The sequence below is a fragment of the Sus scrofa genome, chromosome 4, assembly GCF_000003025.6.
Source record: "Sus scrofa isolate TJ Tabasco breed Duroc chromosome 4, Sscrofa11.1, whole genome shotgun sequence".
Lineage (NCBI taxonomy): Eukaryota > Metazoa > Chordata > Mammalia > Artiodactyla > Suidae > Sus > Sus scrofa.
The window spans coordinates 76,170,030-76,193,649 of record NC_010446.5 but is presented as its reverse complement, the minus strand read 5'-3'; the positions used below and the strand labels follow the sequence as shown (position 1 = coordinate 76,193,649).

Here is a 23,620-nt window from a genome sequence, read left to right as displayed (position 1 = left end):
TCCATAGTCCCAAAATAGCCTGTAGCGTCTACATAAATATCCTACATGGACTAAATTTAAGCAATAAAATGAGTTCACCACATAAAAGGGAACAAAATTGCACTTGACAAGACTTAGTAATTAGGGATTCTAAAGATTTAATTTCTATTTACTAGTCTGTGCTTCCTAGACTTTTTACAGACTCTCTTTATCTTACTCTTTCTCTGAGATGCATTAAGGATTCCCAGGGCTCCACACAAAAGGTGACTATAAATGACAAAGCTTTCATCCGTCCACTCATATCACTAGGAATATTGCTTTGTACTTTAACGTCTGGCCCATTTTCCCTTCTCAAAAGCAAACTCATGTGAGGCCACATATGGTCTAATGAAAGACACTAGCTATAGAGAACAGAGGTTTGATTTACATGTGAGTTCTACCACTTTCTGGCTTTCATTTAACCCCACCAAACTGCAGGCTCCATCTGGAAAATGGGAAAAGTAACTAAATCACAGTTATTTTCAGGATAAAGCAGAGGAATGTGTGTAAAGGGGCTTTGTGAATTGGGGATGGTTATAAACAGTATACAGTCATCATCACCAATGTCATCATTATCTTTGAGCCAGATCAGACGTTACTGGTAGTTTTTTCATTGGCATATTGCATATCTCTTTTGCCAGAACCTGACACAAAAAATAAATGAGGCTGGAGTTCCTGTTGTGGCTCAGTGATTGACGAATCCAACTAGGAACCATGAGGTTGCGGGTTCAATCCCTGGCCTTGCTCAGTGGGTTGAGGACCCGGCATTGCCGTGAGCTGTGGTGTAGGTTGCAGACATGGCTCGGATCCCAAGTTGCTGTGGCTGCGGTGTAGGCTGGTGTCCACAGCTCCAATTCGACCCCTAGCCTGGGAACCTCCATATGCCTCTAGAGCGGCCCAAGAAATGGCAAAAAGACAAAAAAAAAAAAAAAAAAAAAAAAAGCTTTCTGTGGAGATGCTAGACTTCCCGAACTCTCCCCCTCCATACCCCAAGCGGTGTGTACCAGGCATCTTCCACGCTCTCCCAAGCTAAGGCTCATCGCCTTCTCACCACAGTCACGAACATCCTCCCCCCAGAATGCTTCCTCCATCAGCCACTCACCCACCTGCTGACCAGACCGCCATGGCAGGGTGGGGGAAAGCCTGCAGCGGTACCCCATACCCCAAGGGCAAGGCAGAGGTGCCTTTGTGCAATCCGCATGCTAGACAACCTTTCTTACTTTGGTAAAATATGCATAACACAAAATGCACTCTTTTAACCATGTTTACGTGTACAGTTTGGTGGCACTAAGTTGTGCAGCCATCACCACCATCCATCTCCAGAATGTTTTCACCATCCTACACTGAAACCCCATGCCCATTAAACATGAAATCCCCAACCCCTCCTCCCAAGCCCCAGAAAACCACCATTCTTCTTCTGTCCATATGAATTTGACTGTTCTAGGTACCACATGTTAATAGAAGTATATGTTATTCATGGGTTTTTTGCAACTGGCTTATTTCATGTGGCATATCTTTAAGATTCCTCCATGTCATAACACACGTCAAAAGTTCCTTGCTTTTAAAGGCTGAATAATATTCTATGGTGTGTGTATGTAGTGTGTATACATGATAGATTTTGTTTATCTATCCATCCATTGATGGACATTTGTGTTACTTAGACTTTGGCTGTTGTGAATAATGCTCTTATAAATATGGGTGAACAAAGATCTGTTTGAGTCCCTGCTTTCAGTTAGTCTGGGGATATACCCAGAAGTGGAATTACTGGATCATATGATAATTCTATTTTTAAGTTCTTGAGAAACTGCCATAATGTTTTCCACAGCAGTGGCACCATTTTATACTCCTAACACAATGCTTTCAATTTCTTCACACCCTCTCCAACATGTACTATTTCCTTTTTTATAAAACTAATAGCTGTCCTTATCAGGGTGAAGGGGTAGCTCACTGTGGTTCTGGTTTGCATTTCTATAGTGATTAGTGATGTTGAGCATTTTCTCATGTGGGGGGACATTCGTACACTTTCTTTGGAGAAATAGCTATTCAAGTCACTTGCTCATTTTTAACCAAGTTTTTTTTAATTAAAAATTGTTGGGTTTTAGAAGTTTTTTAAAATATATTTTGGATATTAACCTCTTATCAGATGAATGCCTTGCAAATACTGGCTTTCATTTTGTGAGTTTCTGTTTCATTCTCTTCAGGGTTTCCTTTGATGCATGAAAATTTTTAATTTTAATAAAGTTCAACTTACCCGTTTTGTCTTTTGTTGCCTGTGATTTTGATGATGTATCTGAGAAATCGTCATGAAATCCAATGTTATGCAATGTTTCCTCTCTGTTTTTTCCTAAGAGTACTTTAGTTTTAGTTTTTCACATTTAGATCTTTGATCCATTTAGAGTTAATTTTGTATATGTTATAAAGTAATGGTCCAACTTCATTCTTTTTTATGTGGCTATCCAGTTTAACAAATACCATTTGTTGAAAATACTGTCCTTTCTCTTCAAATGATCTTGCTCTCTTGTTGAAAATCATTGTACTATAAATGAAAGGTTTTTTTTTTTCTCTCTAAGCATTCTATTTTATTCTGTTCTGTTCTGTTCTGATCTGTTCTGTTCCATTCCATTCCATTCTACTAATCTGCATGTCAGCCTGTATACTTGTACTACACTGTTTTGATTACTGTAGTTTTGTAGTAAATTTTGAAATCAAGAAGTGTAAGTCCTGGAGTTCCCGTCATGGCTCAGCAGTAATGAACCCTGATAGTATTCATGAGGATGTGGGTTTGATCCCTGGCCTTGCTCAGTGAGTTGAGGATCCAGCGTTGCTATGAGCTGTGGCATAGGTTGCAGACTTGGCTCAGATCCCACATTGCTGTGGCTGTGCCATAGGCCAGCAGCTATAGCTCTGATTTGACCCCTAGCCTGGGAACTTCCATATGCCACAGGTGTGGCCCTAAAAAACAAAAAATAAAAAAAGAAGTGTGAGATCTCCAGCTTTGTTTTTCCTTTTCAAGACTATCTTGCCTATTTAGGGTACCTGGAGATTTCACATGAATTTTAGGATAGAATTTTCTACTTCAAAAAAATATTTTTGGGATTTCAGTAGACATTAAATTGAATCTTTAAATTGCTTTGGGTAGTAATGACATCTTAACAAAATTAAGTCTTCTAATCCATGAACATGGGATGTCTTCCTGTTTAGATGTGTCTTCTCTAATTTCCTTCAGCAATATTTTATAGTTTTCAGTGTAAAAGTTGTTTATATCCTTCATTAGATTGATTCCTAAGTATTCTAATATTTTGGTGCTATTATAAATTGAATTCTTCTTAAGTTCTTTTTCAGATTGTTCATTGTCAGTGTATGCAAAGGCCTACATGCTTTTTTTACACTGTATGATTCCATTTATATGAAATTCTTAAAATGTCAGAAGTACAGTGATGGGGAACAGATCGGTGGTTATCAGGGTTAAGATTAGGGTTAGAATTGGGAGTGATTATAAATAGGTAGCACAAGGGGTTTATTTAGGATAACCTTAGCCTGATTGTGGTGACAGTTTAATGAATCTACACAGGTGATAAAATTTTATAGAGGTATACACCAAAAAAGGAAAAACAGCATGCTTGTAAAAACTGGTAAAAGCCAAAATAACGTGTGTAGCTTAGTTAATCGTATTGCACCAGTGTCAATGTCAGCGTCCATATTCTGATTGATAATTATAAGACGTTGTCATTGGGGGAAGGTCACTTGGGAACTCTTTATACTATCCTATCAGTTGCTATGTGAGTCTAAAATTATTCCTCAATGAAAAGTTAAGAACAAATGCCGATTAGAAGAACAGATATTAAACACATTTTAATGGTTGCCTGGGTGAAGAAAAGAATGAGAACTAGAGGGGAAGAGAGAAGACAATCCAGAATCTATTTAACTACTCTGTTTATAGTTTTAAGGGGTGACATCACAGTCCTCTATTACTAGATTATAAACATCATGAGGGTAAGAACTTTTTATTAGTCATTTGTGGATCTCAGTGACTAGTATAGGGACATGTATACCTTAGGTTCACAATGACCATTCATCTTACTATTAAACAAAGGAACTCGTGAGCATATGTAGTTCATAGCTGAACTCCATAAAGCGAGCAAGCCTAAATTTGCCAGTCTGTTTTGGTGAACATGTTGGTATTTCGTGAATACATACTTTACCCATTATGCTCTCTATTTGCGTGTGATGCAGTTACGCCATGTCTAGCTTTTCCCACAAAGTAGAGGTGGCTACCATGGAGAAACTCAGGAATTCAGTGGGAAATGGCAGCTGGGGAACCAAGGTGGTCTGAGAGGGGCCTTAGTGCCTCAGCCAATCAAGATTCTCCTTTCCACGGAAAAGAGAGTTTTTAGAAATGCCCACATGGAGGTTTCTGGAACCCAAGCCAGACTCCAGCAGGGATGTCCCATTAATCACATCACATTTTTGGTTTCACTCGTTTTGATTATTTTCTCATGCTCCGCTTTCACCGTAAGTGGGCCTACGTGTAATTTAATCTTCCTTTCAAGGCCATGTTTCTCAACTAGTAGTTGTGGTCTTTAACTGGGTGATGAAAGCTGCTCAGAAGCACGGAAGCTGAGTTTTCTTACTCTTCATGGCCAGTTGAAGCTGGAGAAGGGTGAGAACATCTAGGCAGGGCATCTCGTATTATATGATGAGGAGGAGAAAGAAGCTAGTGAAAGGGAAGAAGGCAGAGGTTAAGAGGCAGAGAATTGGAGTTCCCGTCGTGGCGCAGTGGTTAACGAATCCGACTAGGAACCATGAGGTTGCGGGTTCGATCCCTGCCCTTGCTCAGTGGGTTAACGATCCGGCGTTGCCGTGAGCTGTGGTGTAGGTTGCAGACGCGGCTCGGATCCCGCGTTGCTGTGGCTCTGGCGTAGGCCAGTGGCTACAGCTCCGATTCAACCCCTAGCCTGGGAACCTCCATATGCCGCGGGAGCGGCCCAAGAAATAGCAACAACAACAACAAAAAAGACAAAAAGACAAGAGGCAGAGAATTTATATGCTGCAGGAGAGTGGGGATGACAGAAATGGGTTTTTCAATAAATAGCTGGACATGAAGGTGGAGGCTCTGAAAAGTTCACATGATCCAGAAACATCACTAAAATACCTTGAAGAGGGTTTTTCTAAAAGAAGACCCATTGCTAGCTTTTCTCATCTCCAAATGCTGTGGTCCTTCTGAGGATAGGATAAATAGTTTTTTGTTCTTTTTTTTTTTTTTTTGGCTTTTCTAGGGCCGCACCCATGGCATATGGAGGTTCCCAGGCTAGGGGTCTAATCGAAGCTGGAGCTGCAGGCCTACACCACAGCCACAGCAATGTCAGATCTGAGCCACATCTGTGACCTACACCACAGCTCACAGCAATGCCGGATCCTTAACCCACTGAGCGAGGCCAGGGATTGAACCTGCAACCTGATGGTTCCTAGTCAGATTCGTTAACCACTGAGCCATGACGGGACCTCCAGTTTTTTGTTCCTGACAGAAGAGGCAGGGTATTTTCCTCACTGCATTACAAGAAAGTCAGCCCTGTGACATTTGATAACCCCACTGCCACATTCACTAGGAAGTGTCTTCTTCCTTTTGCTCTGAACAGAGCAGCATGTTCCCCTACTGTCGCTTGCCTGAGCCACTGGAAACAAAACTGATTACAGAAATAGGCTGGTTCAGCATATGCCCTGTAGGACAACCTTAATTGAGCAGTAAGTTAAAAATGTAAGAATTTTGTTGGGCATCATGAAAATGGAAAGCCACGTGGATTTGAAAGAGACCTGCTCTTAAAAATTAAAAAAAAAAAAAAGATCTGTTTTTAAAAATGCTAACTGTGCTCCCAAATTTTGTTTTTTAATTTGCATCTTTAATTTCGGCAACTTTCACTTACCTAGTTCCTCCTCCCACACAATCCTGGGCGACAGAAATAAAGCTCTAGACTCCCTTCTGGCAAAAACATCTAAGTCTGGATCCACCGGGAATCAGAGCCTGAGAAAGAGCCAGTGTGCATGTGGGTTATTTGGGAGAGGGGTTCCAGAGAGGGGGACACAAGAAGGGAGGGCCCACCAGCTCGGGGTGCACCACAGGGCTGGTCTCCACTGGGTGCCGTGGGCTGGACACCCCTGGGCGAGGGAAGAGGGGACTTCTGATCCAGTGACCCCTCTAATCTTCCCTGGTCAAGGGTGGCTACAGGAATGAGAAGTCCTGGGGCAAAGAGTAGGAGAAAGGACGGCAATTCCAGCAAAGCGTCACCCTGTCACCCTGTATGACACCAGTGAGGGGCAGCTGTAGGCGTGAAATTAGACATGAGGCTGGAAGGCAGGGCACCAGCAGCCCTGGCGTCCAGAGAGTCGGTCCTCAACATTCCCAAGCACTTTCACGCTTATTGGTGACCAAGGTCACTAATAAATAAATCGACCAGTCTCACCCAGCTGTTGACAAGCAGAGGGCTCTGTGCCAGGACCCAGGACAGGGATCTCACCCTCGCCTTCTAGAGAGCCACGCTTAAAGGCTGCTCTGAACCACACAGTGTATCAGATGCAACCCCGTTTTAAAGGAATGAGTTAGTTTTGACCCAAATGACATTTTTTTATTGAGGTATAGTTGATTTACAATATTATATTAGTTTTAGGTATACAGTTTAGTGAGTCAGTATTTTTGCAGATTATACGCCATTAAAAGCTCTTACCAGATAATGGCTCTGCTTCCCTCTGCTATATGGCATATCCTGGTTGCTTATCTACTTTATACCTAGCAGTTTGTCTCTGTTAATCCCACATCCCTAATTTGTCCCTGCCCTGCCCTCTGCCTTTGGTAACCAGTAGTTTGTTTTCTAGGTCTGAGTCTGTTTCTGCTGTGCAAATGTATTCATTTGTACTATTTTTTTAGATCCCACATATGAGCGATATCACACAGTGTTTGTCTTTCTCTGTTGAACTTAATTTCATTAAGCAGAATACTCTCTAGGTCCATCTACATTGTTGCCAGTGGCAGAATTGTGTTCTTGTTTATGCCTGAGTAACATTTCCAAATAACATTTCCATAAAGGGCAACCAAGGAGTGACTTGGGCATGGGCAGCTGACACATTTTCCTGGACTGGAAATGGGAGGCTATTTACAACTTGAGATGCCAAAGTGGGTCTGGATGTGTGTAGACAGCATGGCTTTCAGAGGCCAACGGAAATGGCATCTGTGTATGATCCGTTCACCTGCTGACTGGCTGTGTGACCTTCCTAAATGGCCTCTGATACCTAGGATTCCTTGTGGGTCAAAGGGAGCAGATAACACCACCTCCACCAAGCATCTGAGGAGACCAAGAAAGCATATATAAAGTGTTCTCTTCAGGGTCCCTGTGTTTTAGGTGCAAAGTTTTGGTTAATTCCCTTTGTCTGATGGTGTGTCTTCATTCCAGGAGGCTGAAAGACAAAAGCAAACCTTGAACCTGCTCAGACAGTCTTTCCTCCCTCAGATGGTTCCACGTACACCCCTTAGCCGCCACTCAAAACCAAGTTGGAAGTTCAAGTCAGCATGGCATGGCATGTCCTTTTTTCTTGAATCTCAACAAGTTTAATTTAATTCTGAGCTATGATAAAACAACAGAAGTCTGTAGGCAGTCTTTTGTCATTTATGCCATGTGCTAAAAATTACGCGATAGACAGTAAATTAAGTAAAGCTGCCCTATAAGTTTCAATTAAATCTTACATCGGTTTTAATATTTAATACATCACCATCAATCACATTCCCATGAGCCATAGCAGAAGTTCAGGAAAAGCCTATAAGAATGTGTCAGACTTCTATTAGTATGATTTTTCAACTAAAGCCATCCTCTAAATAAAGTTGAAATCAGTCGGATTTTCCTCTGTGATATAGAAGGCAAAATCAAATCTTATTGACCACTGATGTTGCTGCATTGAGTTCAAAGCATGATGTGCAACCTTAGTTAATAAATTACCAGAACAGCTCTAATTATATCCTGAAAGAATGTGTGTAGGTGTCCGTTCTCTTATTTTGTGAATTTTAAAGAAAATTGGCTGGGAGACACTAGTGGATAATAAAATATGATATGGCACAGGGGGAAGATGTGTGTAGTGGAATGCTCAAAGATGAGAACAGCAAAGGATTTAAAAAGGTTTTAAATCCTTTATCTCCTATTGCAATCCTACTGCATACCCAATATAATTGCCAACCAACAGAGCTGCACTTTCAGCTGAGCCCATGTGATGTATGGTGTGTGGGGTGACAGTGTTGGTTCTTTACACACCTGGGTGTGTGTATTGTATACATATATATGTGTATCTATGTTCGAACCTCATTATTGAGCTTTAAATTTAGATTAATGAGCCTACGTTTAGACTGACGAGCCGGATAGGAACAAAGAGAGAGAAAACATGTACCTTAAGGGACTTGTTATCTAGTGAGTCCAGATTAAATAGCCCATGAACCAACTGGAGCAAATATCTCTCACACTGGCTATTGCTCAGCCGATGGTGGAGGTCATTAACTGATACCAAGAGCTCAAAGGCCAAGTCAGAATGCTTCTCCAGTGGATCAGAGTCTGCACGCAAAACAAAAGCTTTTTTTTTTTTTCTTTTTCTTTTTTTTTTTTTTTGCCGCACCTGCTGCATATGGAAGTTCCCGGACTGGGGATCAAACCTGCACTGCCACAGAGACAACACTGAATTCTCGACCCATTTCCACCACAACGGGAACTCCACAACCTGTTTACCATTCATGAATAAGGGATCACTGATGCCAAGACTTGGTGCTGAGAGAGTTCCATGGACCCTCAGGGGATAAGAATTGCTGTGGCAGAAATAACTGTTAGGAAAAGCTTGAGCAAAGCCTGGAGGAATGGCTCTTGGAGGTGGCTGGATGCTTGGGGCAGGGAGCACAAATGTGAATAGACAGCAAGAGAGGACAGGAGGGGGCATGCAGGGCAGAGGGCAGTCCACACTGAGGTCCATGTAAGTAGCTACATTTGAGAATCGAGGCCTCAAAGGTGAACCTATTAAAGTCGAAAATGAGGAGTTCCTGTTGTGGCTCAGTGGGTTAAGAACCAGACTACTATCCATGAGAATGTGGGTTTGATCTCCGGACTCTCTCAGTGGGTTAAAGATCTGTCATGGTGTACGCTGGCAGCTGTAGCTTCGATTCGACCCCTAGCCTGGAAACTTCCATATGCCACAGGTGCAGTCTTAAAAAAGCAAAGTAAATAAATACTTAAGTACAAATAAAGACATACTTAAGTATAAATAAATACATACTTAATAAATAAATAAAGTTGAAAATGACCTATGGGCAAATCACAGAGTAATAAGTACAAGGGACCAGTAAATCTTTAAAAATCTAAAACCTCAGTAGTAATAAGAGAGTCACTGACTCAAACGTATGTTATTTTTCACCCATAAAATTAACAAGATTTTTTTTTTAGTGATAATTCGTAAAGGTTTAAGAAAGCAAAGACACTCATACATTGTCCACTGGCACAGTGTCTCTAGAGAGCAATTTTACAATATACAACAAAAGCTTTAAAATATTCAAGCTTTCTCAGCATTTAAACTTTAGCTATGCTGTATAGCACAGGGAACTATATCCAGTCACTTGTGATGGAACATGATGGAGGATAATGTGAGAAAAAGAATATATATATTGCTATACAATAGAAATTGACAGAACACTATAAATCAACTATAATGGAAAAAATAAAAATCATAAAATAAAAAGTAAAAAAAGTAATAAACTTTAGCTATGGGAAGTTCATCATGGTTGCGCATCAACCTCAAACATAATAAATCAGTAATCTGTAGCCCCACTCAGAGATCACCATGTTACTTTGTCGTTAAACTTTCTAACCTTTATTCTGCACCCTCAATACACACACATTTAAAACTATTAGTAGGGCACTTTGCATGTACTGTTTTTTAAAATTTTTTTGGATATACTGTTTTTTAAATTTTTGTTGTAATATAGTTGATTTACATTCTTACGTTAGTTTCAGGTATACAGTAAAGTGATTCAGTTACATATATATAAATATATATATAATATATATGTAACATGTATTCTTTTTAAGATTCTTTTCCATTATGTAGGCTATTGCAAAATATCGAGTATAGTTCCCTGTGCTACGCAGTAGGTCCTCGTTGTTTATCTACTTCATGTACAATAGTGTGTATATGTTAATCTCAAACTCCTAATTTATCCCTCCTCCTCCCCACTCCCATTCCCCTTTGAACATACGCCAGTTTTTTATGTGTGAATCTATTTCTGTGGTGTAAATAAGTTCATTTACATAATTTTTTAAGTGTGTGTGCTGTTTGAAGCTGCTTTTTGCCTTAATGATACACAATAAATGATTGCTAAAAATAATTAAACTTGAATCTGATCAAAATTCTAACACTAACGACCCGACTGAGGAAAACACAAAGGAAAGATGCTGACCGCTCCATGCAATGATCAAAATCAAGATAATGGAAAATACACAGGGAAAAAAAAAAAGAAATGGAAGGAGAATTCAAGGTATAAAAGAGACTAAGATACATAAATAATCATCACATGGGGCCTTGTTTGGATTGTATTTCAAACAAACTGTACAAAAATTATGACCATCAGAAGAATATGACTACTGAGTATTTGATAATATTAAGAAATTACCCTTAATGGTGTTCCCATTGTGGTGCACTGGAAATGACTCTGACTGGTATCCATGAGGTTACAGGTTCGATCCCCGGCCTCACTCAGTGGGACAGGGATCTGAGCTGCCCTGAGCTCAGACAGGTTGCAAACACGGCTCAGATCCCGTGTTGCTGTGGCTGTGGCGTAGGTCAGCAGTTACAGCTCCAGTTCGACCCCTAGCCTGGGAACTTTCATATGCCATGGGTGTGGCCCTAAAAAGTAAAAAAAAGGGAGTTCCCGTCGTGATGCAGTGGTTAACGAAGCCGACTAAGAATCATGCAGTAACCAACCTGACTAACATCCATGCGGTTGTGGGTTCGATCCCTGGCCTCGCTCAATGGGTTAATGATCCAGCGTTGCCGTGACCTGTGGTGTAGGTCGCAGACGCGGCTCGGATCCTGCGTTGCTGTGGCTGTGGCGTAGATCCGCAGCTACAGCTCCGATTAGACCCCTAGCCTGGGAACCTCCATATGCCGCAGCAGCGGCCCAAGAAATGGCAAAAAGACAAAAAAAAAAGTAAATAAATAAATAAATAAATTACCTTTATTTGTAAGTGTAATAATGATATTTCATTTATGTGTGTATCCCATATTACAGATGGGATAATATAATGCCTGAAATTTTCTTCCCAATAATGTGGGGACAAGGAGTAAGTGAAAGTATAAATAAAAAAAAGATTTTCAGTATATTAATAATTTCTTCACATAGAAGTAGGGTATTGTGGATTCAATACACTATTTTTTTCTTCTTTTGTATAGGTTTGAAAGTTTCAATAACAAAAAAAAAATTTAAGACATCAAGAGAGTTTACAAGCACGTACATCCTAGAACTTGATTGCTTTCGCCTGTGGAGACACGCTTCCCTTGAGTAGCTTTGGGCTATAGAGGAACTGATAAGAAAGAGTGTAGATAGATTTTCAAAGTAGTGAATCCTTTCTACACCTGCGTTTCCACTCCCGCTTCCTACTGCCATGCAATGGAATGCCTTTAGATAGGATAAAAATTTCTGTGACTCCTCGGAGTGAACATTTAAGAATAAGGGTTGGAGCTCCCGTTGTGGCTGAGCAGGTTAAGAACCTGACTAGTATCCATGAGGATACAGGTTCAATCCCTGGCCTCACTCAGTGGGTTAAGGATCTGAGCCGTGAACTGTGGTGTGGTTTGAAGATGTGGCTTGGATCTGGCATTGCTATGGCTGTGGCAGCTCCCATTGGACTCCTAGCCTGGGAACTTCCATATGCTGCAGGTGCTGCCCTAAAAAGCAGAAAAAAAAAAAAAAAAAAAAAAAAGAGAGAGAGAGAGAGAGAACAAAAAAAATTAGGGTTAATTCTAAGTCACTCACTAAGGCATCGCATGTACATGGTGGCTTGAAGAAAAGAAAACAGCCCTGGTGTTTGAAGGGGCTATTATCACGCACGTCTTTCTTATTCTCCCTGTCTCCTTCCTAGGTATTTCCACACAATATACTTGGGCATTCGAAGTCGGCAGAGCGGGGAGAATGACCGGTGGAGGTTCTACTGGAAGATGGTCTATGAGTACGCAGACGTGAGCATGCTGCACCTGCTGGCTACCTTCCTGGAGAGCGCCCCCCAGCTGGTGCTGCAGCTCTGCATCATCGTGCAGACCCACAGGCTCCAGGCCCTCCAAGGTAAGGCCTCGAGACGTGCTTTCTGCATCAGGGGACAGACTGACTCCTTTCATCCCGAACCCTTTGTTGACGTAGGTCGTGGTGAACTCTCTTAACGTAGGCTATTTGACGCGTGAATTTATGAACGATGTGTATTTTCATCTCTCCATCACTTATAGTGGGTAATTTGTAGAAAAACAATTCTCTTTTGCCCTTATGCTGCCCTCGGTGTAGGAACAAAAATCCTTTTGATTTTACACTTGGTCAGTATGAGAATAGAGTCAACTGAGGCTTTCTGGCTTGTATGATAATTTTCAAAAATTTGAAAAAAGAGCTATCTTTTTCATCACCTTCCCTATCATTTATATATATACATATATAATATTACATATATTTCATGTATATATAATATATGTATTATATATATTTTATGCATGTATATAATATATGTATTATATATATTTTATGCATGTATATAATATATGTATTATATATATTTTATGCATGTATATAATATATGTATTATATATATTTATGCATGTATATAATATATGTATTATATATATTTTATGCATATATATATTATATATATATATTTGAATATATATATATAAGGGTAGTCACTACCATTTCCTTTGGACAGAAAACAGAGAGAGATTAAAAGGAAGTGATAAAGATTACCGTAATATTTTTTTAAAAGGTTATATGGAAAAATGTCAATATTTAACAATGTATGGTTTATGCAATACTAAGTTTCCTACAGCGAACATTACTGTCAGATTAATATTTTTGTGTCTTGCCATCCTGTTTGATCCTCTCATCAGGAAGATGATTCCATGAGTAACAGATCTGCCCTGATGTTTCCTTAGGGCTTGCTGCTCAAAACTTTTTGAGAAGCAAGAAGATTAGACAGGCCAGTAGGTAGACAGGTGAACACTCGTGTGGAGGATGATGGATAGGTTGCCATCGTCTAACTAGTTTCCTGGTAACTTGTCAGTCCTGTAACTAAGTAGATTTTGTTAAGCGCGAAATGTTCTCCAACGTACTCATCTGTTTCCATCTCAGCAGAGCCTGGCAGTGACCTGCCCTGGGTGCTGGGCCACCCTCCCCCGAGACCCTGTCTGGTTGGTCCGGGGAATCTCTGCAACATCCTTGTAACTTTGTCTAGCCAGGAGCACATCAGACCAGGCTGAGGTCTTTACTCACTGGAGGGAGGAGAAGGAACAATACAGGACAAGAGAGATGGAGAGTGTGCCCACAGCCAGTGACCCGTGGACTTAGGAATTGTTGGTCCAGCCCTGGCTCCACACACTGGAAGAGCTTCAGTCCCAGATGTTTGAGGAAAGGGTCAGAGGGATCCATGGGGCATGAGTCCCACACGCCATAAAACAAACCGGAGGAGAAGATGGGTCTTAGCCCAGACACAGAAGAGGACAGCCTGGAGAAGGCTGAATTATCTGTGGACCACTGTGTTTAGAGGTGAAAGGCCACGAGTTGCAGAGGGAGGCTCTGGTTTTGCTCATCTCACTTCCTCCTCGTGAGACCCGGTGTCTCAAATGTAAAGGCCACAAACTAAACTAGATGCTCTCCAAACTCCTGGCAGTGCCCATCTACCGCTGCCTTCTTGCGTGCCCAGGAAAGCCGCAGGGCTGGGCAGATGCCTTAGCGGGTGGTCTGTGCGTGAGGACACACATTCAAAGGCAACAGCAAACTGAATCCCTGTCAAATAACTCACCTCCAGGACAACTGGGCAGCCCCTTGGTACAGCTGCACAGCTGAGGCCTCTCTAGAAGCAAACCCCAAACACAAAAGGGGAGGATTGCCAACCACCTCCTGTGGCCCAAGATTCCTGAGGGCCTCCACTCATTTCCTACGAGGTTTAGAAAATCACAGGGAGGTTTTTATCCTAAAGATGATGGAGATGGAGGAGAAAAGGAAGGGAGGGCGTAGAAAATGAGACCACCTTTTCAGTTTGTGTGTTGGATGTAGTTTTATAGGGAAAAAAAAAAAAGAGAGAGAGAGAGAGAGAAAAGGCAATTCTTGGAGCTCCTGTTGTGACGAAGTAACAAACCCAACTAGGAACGATGAGATTGCAGGTTCAATCCCTGGCCTTGCTCAGTGGGTTAAGGATCCGGTGTGGCTGTGGCTGTGGTGTAGGCTGGCAGCTACAGCTCAATTCCACCTCTAGCCTGGGAACCTCTGTATGCCTCAAGGGCAGCCCTTAGGAAAAAAAAAAAAAAAAGTAATAAATAAATAAATAAAGCCAACCTTCTGCTGATAGGTGATCCCGCTTACAAATGAACCAGCTTATAAATAAAATGGATGTGAATTATAAGAATGGAGCCTTTCCCTCTCCAAGAAAAGAAAAAAAAAATGTGACAGAACCTGGTCTGACATATATTTTCACACATATTTATGGTAAAAGAGTCCTAAGATTTATATGAAAAAGCACAGCATTCTGCAATGAATGCAAATAATCAATGGCAGGAAAGCTGTGAGGTATTTGCACATAACTCAATTAAAATCTTCAAAATATTTTTATTTAGCGGGTAGAGAGGAGCCCTAAGTCTGCAAGTTACTTCTATATATGACTATCTCTAAAATTATTGTTTTTAGGATAGAAAGAAAATTGCTTTTTTAACCTGACCTCACATCTACTGCTCTCTGACCAACACTCTTTGTACACCAGTTAAAAAAAGCATACAAGAAATAAGACATTTTAAAACTGATGCTTAAAAGTTGTATTCTCCGTATGGAAATTGGTGCAGCCCGAAAACACTGTCAACTGGGAAAATCCTTTCTCAGGGCTCCTGAATAATGCAGTCAGAGATGCCTCGTTGTGCTGGAGGCTGACAGGCTCAGTAGAGAACCGTTTCAGCAAAGCCTGATTGTTTCTCAGCTTGTCCTGTGCTGGGAAGAGCAGTTTGGCTTCCTTTCTGAGACCACAAGTCAGGGCACAGCAGAAACGTGAACGCGGGTTCTTTTCACACGGTCACCTTTGCCATAATTGCTGCTCTTCACTGAATCTAGAATTTCCCCAGGAACGTCTTCCCATGGAGTGGAAGAAATAGTGCATGCTGTCCAACTGTACACGCAGAGCTAAGAGGGCGTGTGATAGATAAGACAGCGGCGAGCACAGCAGCCTGTGCTTAGAGTTTCCAGGTTCCGATGTGTTCTGGTCTCCCATCCAATCCCACCTCCCCACCTGGCGGGGGCGGGGGAGGGTGGAGAAACAGCAAGGCAGGCAGGAAGGACAAAAGGATGGAGGGGGAGAGGGGAAGAAGGGCTCTGCCGGGTAAGCAGAGATGGAAAAAATCAGCCCTGTTTTCATGTAGAGGATGAGGCCCTCGGTGTTAAAGCTGTAAGGTGTTGGTCCAAGGCCTGTCGGTCCTATATTCCAGCAACATCTCAAACCGATCCAGGACCTTTGATTCTATCCAAACGGCGCAAGCCAAGGTAGAAGGTTAACCACCTCCCACAGACCAAGTTGCACCCTCCACCCCCAGCCTTTTGGGGGCCTAGAGAATCTGTAAAAGGGCGGGCTGGGCTGGAGGGTCGCTGATGTCACTTTTAGCTTTCGTGGACCCGGCCTCCAGTAGTTAGCAGACAGGATACCATCTCGTGCAGGTGCAGTTGTCCGTGCGTGCACAGGCCGTGCGTGGCCACAGTGCTCAGGGCTGAGCCACCTGGTCGTGGTCAAAGCGCAGGTTAGGCGGCGCAGCCCCAGGTTGCTTGGTGGCGTCGCCACATACACCGTGGGAAACCTTCCAGGCGTGGGCGGGGGCGTGTGAACCACAGCCCACGCTGTGAGCACACAGGTGTGCACGCCCCCGCCATGGTGCCGTCGTGCAGGAACAGCGCTTTCTGTAAGGAACCTTCTAGGTAAAATAAAGGAAATCAGGCCCTCAGCAGATGCCCGTGGATACCTACCTACCAGCCCAAATGTTCCCACTTTTTCCAGATGGCTCTACCTCTTCGTTTCCAGATTCTACCTTTACTTGCCGTTATTGGAAAATCTCATTTTACATCTTACCTGCATTTAGCTTAGAGGCCAGAGTGAGTTAGGAACAAATGTTTTTCCACCAGCCATGTGCCCAGGAAAGCTTTGCTGAGCAGGAAAAGACACCTACACCTACCTCATTTTTTTTTTTTTTTGCTTTTTCTTTTTAAAAACTTTTTAAATTTATACTTGATTCACAGTGTTGTGCCAATTTCTGCTATACAGCATAGTGACCCAGTCATATGTATGTATACATTATTTTTTCATATTATCTTCCATCATATTCTATCCCAAGAGATTGGATAGAGTTCTCTGTGCTGTACAGCAGAACCTCATTGCTTATGTGGTTCTAAATGTGATCGTTTGCATCTATTAATCACACCTACCTTGATTCTGATTTCTCCATACTCCAAACCCACAGGGGCTGGCTCTTCTGCCTACAGTTTATCCTGAATACTTTGTGAGAGCAAGAAAGGGAAGGGGGCTGGAAGAAGTTTCTAATTATTCTTTTCATATCTTGTACCCCGCGAGACTACATGGAAGTCAGAGGTTAAGGGGCTTTTCCTTAAACAAACAGTCCCTGGAGTTCCTGTTGTGATTCAGCGGTAATGAACCCAACTAGTATCCATTGAGGATGCTGGTTTGATCCCTGGCCTCACTCAGCGGTTAAGGTTCCAGTGTTGTCATGAGCTGTGGTGTAGGTCGCAGACTCAGCTTGAATCCCCTGTTGCTGTGGTTGTGGTGTAGACTGGCAGCTGCAGTTCTGATTTGATCCCTAGCCTGGGAACCTCCATATGCCACAGGTGTGGCCATTTAAAAAAAAAAAAAAAAGTTTCAACAAACAGTCCCCAGCCAACTAGGGTCAGAGAAATCCTAAAGTGTGATGTCACATTCTGAGTAGGGCTTTCCAGACCTAAATCATTGCATTTCCAGTTGCTTACCTTTATGAGAAAGCAGATAGAGCCATGCATGCCCACTGCATTCCAGAAAGAGCCTCGGGTTAGAGAAGAAACCCATCCACCCCCGGCCCAGGCCACTCCTTCTGCTGAGTGCCTGACTCTGTGCTCCTGCTCCACCTCTGGATTCCTGCGGGGGCAAGGAGAGCACCCACAAGAGTGTCACCCTTCAAGTGGGATTGTGTCCTGTCCCTTTAGATCTATCTACTTTGAAATTACTATTTTCGTTGGTTGTTAACACATTTATTGAATGTCTCTTGTGTGCATGATGGTGGGTGAAGCTCTGTAAAATTCGTCCTAAAAAAATTCACTTTTTATTAAAAAACCTTAAGAGACCTTATAAAAACCATGATGAAACCTATTTAGAAGCGGCTAATGTGTCTGGGTGTATTCCAGAAGGACTGCTGCATTTTCTAGATGCAAGTATATAAAACGAGAGGGGCCCAGAGCGAGGGTCTAGCTCACCTCCCCAGACAAGGAGTCACACAGCTACTGCCGGAGCCCATTGTTCCACGTGGGTCTCTGACCCTTCTGCCTCTGCTCACCACACCCAACCTCAGGGGCCACCATCCCACCAGGAAGCTGCTCATAATCCCAGTGCTGCTGTAGGGAAACCTCTTCTCTCGGGCGCTGGGCAAAGCAGTTCTCCGTTCCCTCTGCAGAGCGCTCTCCTGATGCCCAAGTGTGCTGGGTGTCCACGCCAAGCAGGTGCCCTTGAGTCCACAGGCACAGCTGTCTCTTCAAGTTGAGCTGAACACATAAAAGGAGTCAGTCCGGGTTTCTGAAGCTGTTTGTTCTTGTAACCACTTAGTTTAATTAGCATTTAAACGGATGGAAAACGAGTGTGGAAACAGAGTTGTTTCTATGAAATCTGTACTGACAGATTTGGAAAAAGTGGATCAGACCAGAGAGGAGGGCAGTGCATTTCCATTGAGGCCTGGCGTCTGGCCTGAGGAGGTGGGTTTGTGCTGTCCTGGGATGCTGCAGGTCATGAGGGCTGCTCCTGCCATTCAGCTCTCCTACAGCTGGGGTGTGCACCTCCAGCCACTGGCCCCTCCTTGCACAATGCTTGCCAGGAGCTCATGCACATCCATCCAATGTCCCCACACCACTTGGGGGGATGGGGGGTTGCTGTTGTATCTCTGATCATTACCTGCTGTATTTTGCTGTTGTGTCAATGAGAAGACCATCCCCAACCAAGAAAGCAGAACATTTAAGTATTTCACAGAGGAGGGATTTACATTGGAAAACCTACTTCACAGGAAGCTGAGAAGTCAAAAAGAGGATGCTCAGAAAAGTCCTTCGTTCTTAATTAAAGGAAGCAGCTCCCACCCTGGGGCCAGAGGAATGAGAGAGAGGTGCTCAGATCCCTGGGGAGGGGGCCCAGCCTGGCAAGTGCTGGGTGAGCAGAGGGGTCAGCCTAGCTGCTGCAGAGTCCATGCAGCGGAATGCCATGCAGGCAGGCATGGAGGCACTGGGCGTATTCTTACTGCTGGGGGCTCTGTGCCAGGAGCTGGCGCCCTCACCATGGTAGCACATGCCAAAAACCGAAGAGGGCTGAAGGCTGGAGAGGTCCAATGATAATAGGATGCTGATCTGAGCTGGAAGCCAGAAAAATACCTGCCTTCCTTGCCTCCTGCCTTCCATTCCCACCAGTGCCACCTCTTGGCAGAATCGAGTGGGAAGCCAGCGAAGGAGCTGGGAATGACCTGCCTTGGCAGCGCCGCCTGCCAGGTGACTGACACACACGCCTCGCTCACTCACTAGGTTCCTTTTCCCTGCTCACACCTAAGAGAACTGCCATCAAGTCTGAGTAGCCAGCTAAAGCTACTTACTTCTGAGCGAAAGCCGGAAAGACTATCGACAAGACAAAACTCAAGCGTTTCAGATCACGGAGACTGCGTCATGCTAAACATATCCCAGCAGCTGAATTTGGCAACCGATGCATCTTTCCTTAAATGTCTGACCATAGATCTCAAGAGGCCACTCAGCCCTGTCTAGCGCTCGGAACTTGTTCTCCTTAATCTGCACTTTCCTGCTCCAAAATTGACTGCTTCCTACTTTTTTCTGTGTTGTCACGCTTCCATCGCTCGGAACCACTGGTCTCACTTACTGTTTCAGTGGGAAAAGAGAATCACTGAAACCAGAACTGCTTTATTGTCCCACCACTAAGGCCACCGTAGTGTCCACCTCTTCCGCACCCACCGCCTGGCCTCCCTGGGTTACGGTTCCTGGGGATAAAGTGTGCGCGCTCCCGTCTCTCCACCCCTCCTCTTCTGTGCTGGATTCCATGCCCTCTCACCTATGCAAGCACCTTGTTCCTGAAATTATCCTCTCTCTCTCCTGCATCATCAAATTTTCCTTTCTCTACATTCTTGCCATCACATATGAAGGAGCACACTGCCACAGCTCTTATCTTCACTAAAGAGAAAAATTGACCCACAGCACCTACACCATATTACCGTCATCAACAATTATGTTGATTGCTTATTGAGTTCTTTCACGTTTAGTATATATTACATTAAAGTCGAATTAAACTACGGATACTGCTTTGTAACACTTTGTGACAATTTATCATGAACATGACGAGTTATGTGATCCGGCACCATTTCTAAGGACTGTGGAATTTACCAACATATGGATCATCTTTTTCCTTTCCGCTAATTCCCCGTTTTTCAAATTATCAGTTATCCTTACAGTTGCTATAACCAAGAGTCCTATGACAAATCTATGCTAAACACGTTAAGGAAATCTTTGCAGTCTTAATGATTTCTCAAAAATAAATTCCTAAAAGTGAAGTGGCTAGATTCGAGGGCAAGGCTGGGCTTGAAAACTTTTGATACATAATGTCACACTGGCAATTTTAAAGCACATTTCTTAAGCAGAATTTTGCAGCGTCTCAAGTTTCTGATGCAAATGCACAGGACATCAGTGAGGGGAATAAGTGGCACAAGGACTGGACTGGGGCAAATCTCTGGAGATTTGGGAAAGAGCTCTCTTCATAGTGCCCAATGGCTTGATTCCAAGAAGTGTCCTCATTTCTTCCCTCATTACTTCACTGTACCTACCATAGCAACTTTATTGCATCTATTCTATGAAGCACAGCAATTTATTATTGATGAAACAACATTGTAAGAACCGCTTCAATAGAGACTTTTGATTTGAACCAAAATTTTTAGGAAAGCGGACGTGAGTTTCTCCAAACACATAACAGAATTCTGACCCTAGAAAACTTGCAAAGAGCTGAGCCACACCAAAATCATAAAAGAGCAGCTTCCACACAGGACAGTTGTCATTTCTTTTGGCTTTATAAATATAGCACATGCATTTAGTAGTATTTAGTGCAAAGCCCCACCAAGTACTAAAAAGGGCAGCACAGCCTCCCTCCCCGGTGCTGCCGCAGTCAGTAGAGTCAGATGCTGAGGCTGAGGGAACATCAAAGGCTATTGCATGTTCCTTCCCCACAGCATGGAGCCACCACCAGCCCAGTGGAAACAGGGGATATTTGTTGCCTAGAAGGAGGAATGAATGTCTGCTGGGTGACAAAGCCCAATGCCAGGTGAGCTTGATGCAAAACCAAATGGCATAAGCCCTGCTGCCAAAGAAATCAACCTGATGGAAAAGGAATACCCCAAAATCATTATACTTCAATGTGCTCTACCTGTTGGTGGCCATGTGACAGCCCTTTGGTGATGCAGGGTGATCTCCTATGGAAGATGACACAGAGGAAATAGAAAGAACGTGCCGTCTGGGACATCAGGCAATGTTGGAAGGATCAAGGAAGCTTTTATAAAGAGTGGCCTTTGAGTTGGGTCACAAATGACGCCTAATATTTTGCTGTGTTTGGTAAAGAAAAGATAGCCTCATGAACAGAGTAAGAAGAGGGAGGCCAGTGGTTTTGTCTGCACCTGTCCGTACAGCGATGCTGGCGGTAACAGCCTCCTCAAGGTGATGGGATGTTGGTGCTGCTTGTAGCACATAATTAGATTTATTCCTCAAACTTGAAAGATATTTCTAGCAGCAAGGTTCATCCTGTGTACGTACTTCAGAAAAGGCACCCGTTTTTCTGTTCGTCTGGCTTCTCAGCCTGTGTTTTTACATTGTTTAGTACTTGGGATTGTCAATAAATTGATCAGTAAAATAGTAAGTTGCCAGTCTGCTCAATCGATACCTATAGGGAGCTGAGTCCTCAACAACGTTGTAAGGAGAGGTTCACACCGATGACGGGGGGTTGGCCACACCACCCCCGCTCTATTGGAAAGAATTGGCAGAATAGACCCATGGCTGTCGTGGGGGTAATGATATTATTGATCCCTTTAGTTCACATTCAACACCCTCTGAGTCATGGTACCACTCCAAGTTATACTTAGATGAACAGAGAGAAGCTTCATTTGCTGATCATTGATTCAAGTACTTGAAATCAACTCTGTATGGGAGAGCAGCCCCCAGCACAGCTGTGAATACTTTTGAATTTGAATCATTTTGAACATAATATGAAATAAGAGCCTGACTATTTTTAGGTTCTCCTTAATTATCTCCAATAATCAAGCACACATCTTGGTGTTTTTCCACTCAGTATTCCTTCTCTCGCGCGCGCTCTCCCCTGGTCGGCGAGAGGTGAGGGATGGTGCTCGCGTGTTCGGGCGTCGGTTGGATGTGGGGGTGAGGAGATGGTGTGAATAATTGCACACACTCATCTCGGGGGAGCAGAGACCTGGCAGGAAGTTGCTGGGCGGTTGGGGCAACAGAGGAGTAAAGGGAACAATGGTGTCCCATTCACTGTTCCTTTGCTTCTCTCATAGGGCCCTTGTTTGCCAGCCTCCAACCTCCCCCAGTTTCAGTTCCCACACTTCATACCTTCAAGGTGTCAACCTAAAGGAAAAGGCCCAACCTCAGACTTGGGAGTTTATGTTTTGTTCAGGGATCTCACTGAGGGTGAGAGGCCGGAAATCAGCCTCTCAGCAGCTCTGAGGAAACTGCTCCAAAGAAGCAGGGGTTGGGGGACGAGCCAGTATGGACCTGACTTTGGCTGGAGAACGCAGGCAGTCAAGCCCACATCCTGGTAAAAGCAATGCCGGTCACAGAGAACAGAGACCTCAGGTTAACGACTTTAGTGCTTTTCCATGGAAGATACAGGAATCTGGGTTCCTTAAAATTCTTCCTGAAAACACATCTAACTCTCTATGGGCCCTGTTTTTCCAAAGCACAGAGAACCTCATCTGTTGATCCCAGATCCCTCCAGGGTGCACCACCCTTGGCTCTGCAGAGACTGAAGACTTGATCCTTGTAGGACCGGGTGATGAGCAAAGCCCTTCGGGGTTTTTTTGTTTACAAAGGAAACAGCTGCCCACTCACCTGACCTTTAGCCCAATCTCAGAGCCTGATTTACACTGTCTGAATATCAATGCCCTGTAATTATTATTTCTAAAAACTGAAAACAACCACCGTGACTGGGCATCCGAATGCTTGCTGAGCAGGGTTGAGGTGAGGTCAACGTAATAAAAAATTCAAAAATGGCTACTATGATATTTTCCCAAATAGCTTTTTTTTTCCCTATGAAGCCACAGACACAGCTACACAATCAGGATTTTCTGCCCTAATCCTGCTGGCGGAGTGAAGGAGGGCTTCTCACCTCTGAAATGGTTTTCACCAGGAACCCCGCTGAACAGCAAACTTTGGCCATTCCAATGTGTGCGTCAGAGTCGAGAAATATTTGGCATTCAGCCGGGAGATTGAAGTTGGACTGAAATTTAAATCCGTCCTTAGACATGGCAGCCAATATTTTCTTCATGACTCTGCAGGAATAAAGAAGCGGGATCATTTCCTGTTGACTGATTTAAGGAAGGCCTTTTCTAAATTTTTTTTTGCTCATGCTCGGGAGCCTGTATGTCTGCAGTTGAGAGGGATAAGATTCCATCACACTTTCAGAGCCAGATGCAAGTGGGAGGAAAAAGGAGCAACTGATTCAATTGGTCTGTAAACGTTCCTTAGTATAAAACCACATGGCGATTCACTCCCCAAAGCTCACAATGAGCCTCTGATTGCAGAAGGACAGGGCCTGCGGAGAGCTGCCTGCGGAAGGTTTTGTCAGCACTTTCATTGTGATTCTAAATTTCTACGGCTTTCCTCTCAGCTGTAGAGAAAGTCTGAGAGTCTGTGAGACTAAGAAGACTCCAAACCTCCAAAACTTTTTAAACACCCATAATATTATTGCTTCCCACACTTGGATGATTCTACAGGGCCTGAGGTTCTCCAGTGTACAGTTGAGATGTAGGTATTTCCAGGGTGTAGGCTTTTGTGAAGGTAGGTACTACC

The 23,620-nt window shown here is 43.4% G+C and overlaps 1 protein-coding gene across 1 annotated transcript in view; it reads left to right on the top strand.

Moving 5' to 3' along the window:
- The window catches only part of XKR4 (XK related 4), a 326,082-nt gene that overhangs the window by 189,327 nt on the left and 113,135 nt on the right, over window positions 1-23,620 (top strand). Inside the window, 1 exon segment of the mRNA XM_021089366.1 lies at window positions 12,171-12,370. Within this exon segment, the coding sequence (XP_020945025.1) occupies window positions 12,171-12,370 (200 nt within the window).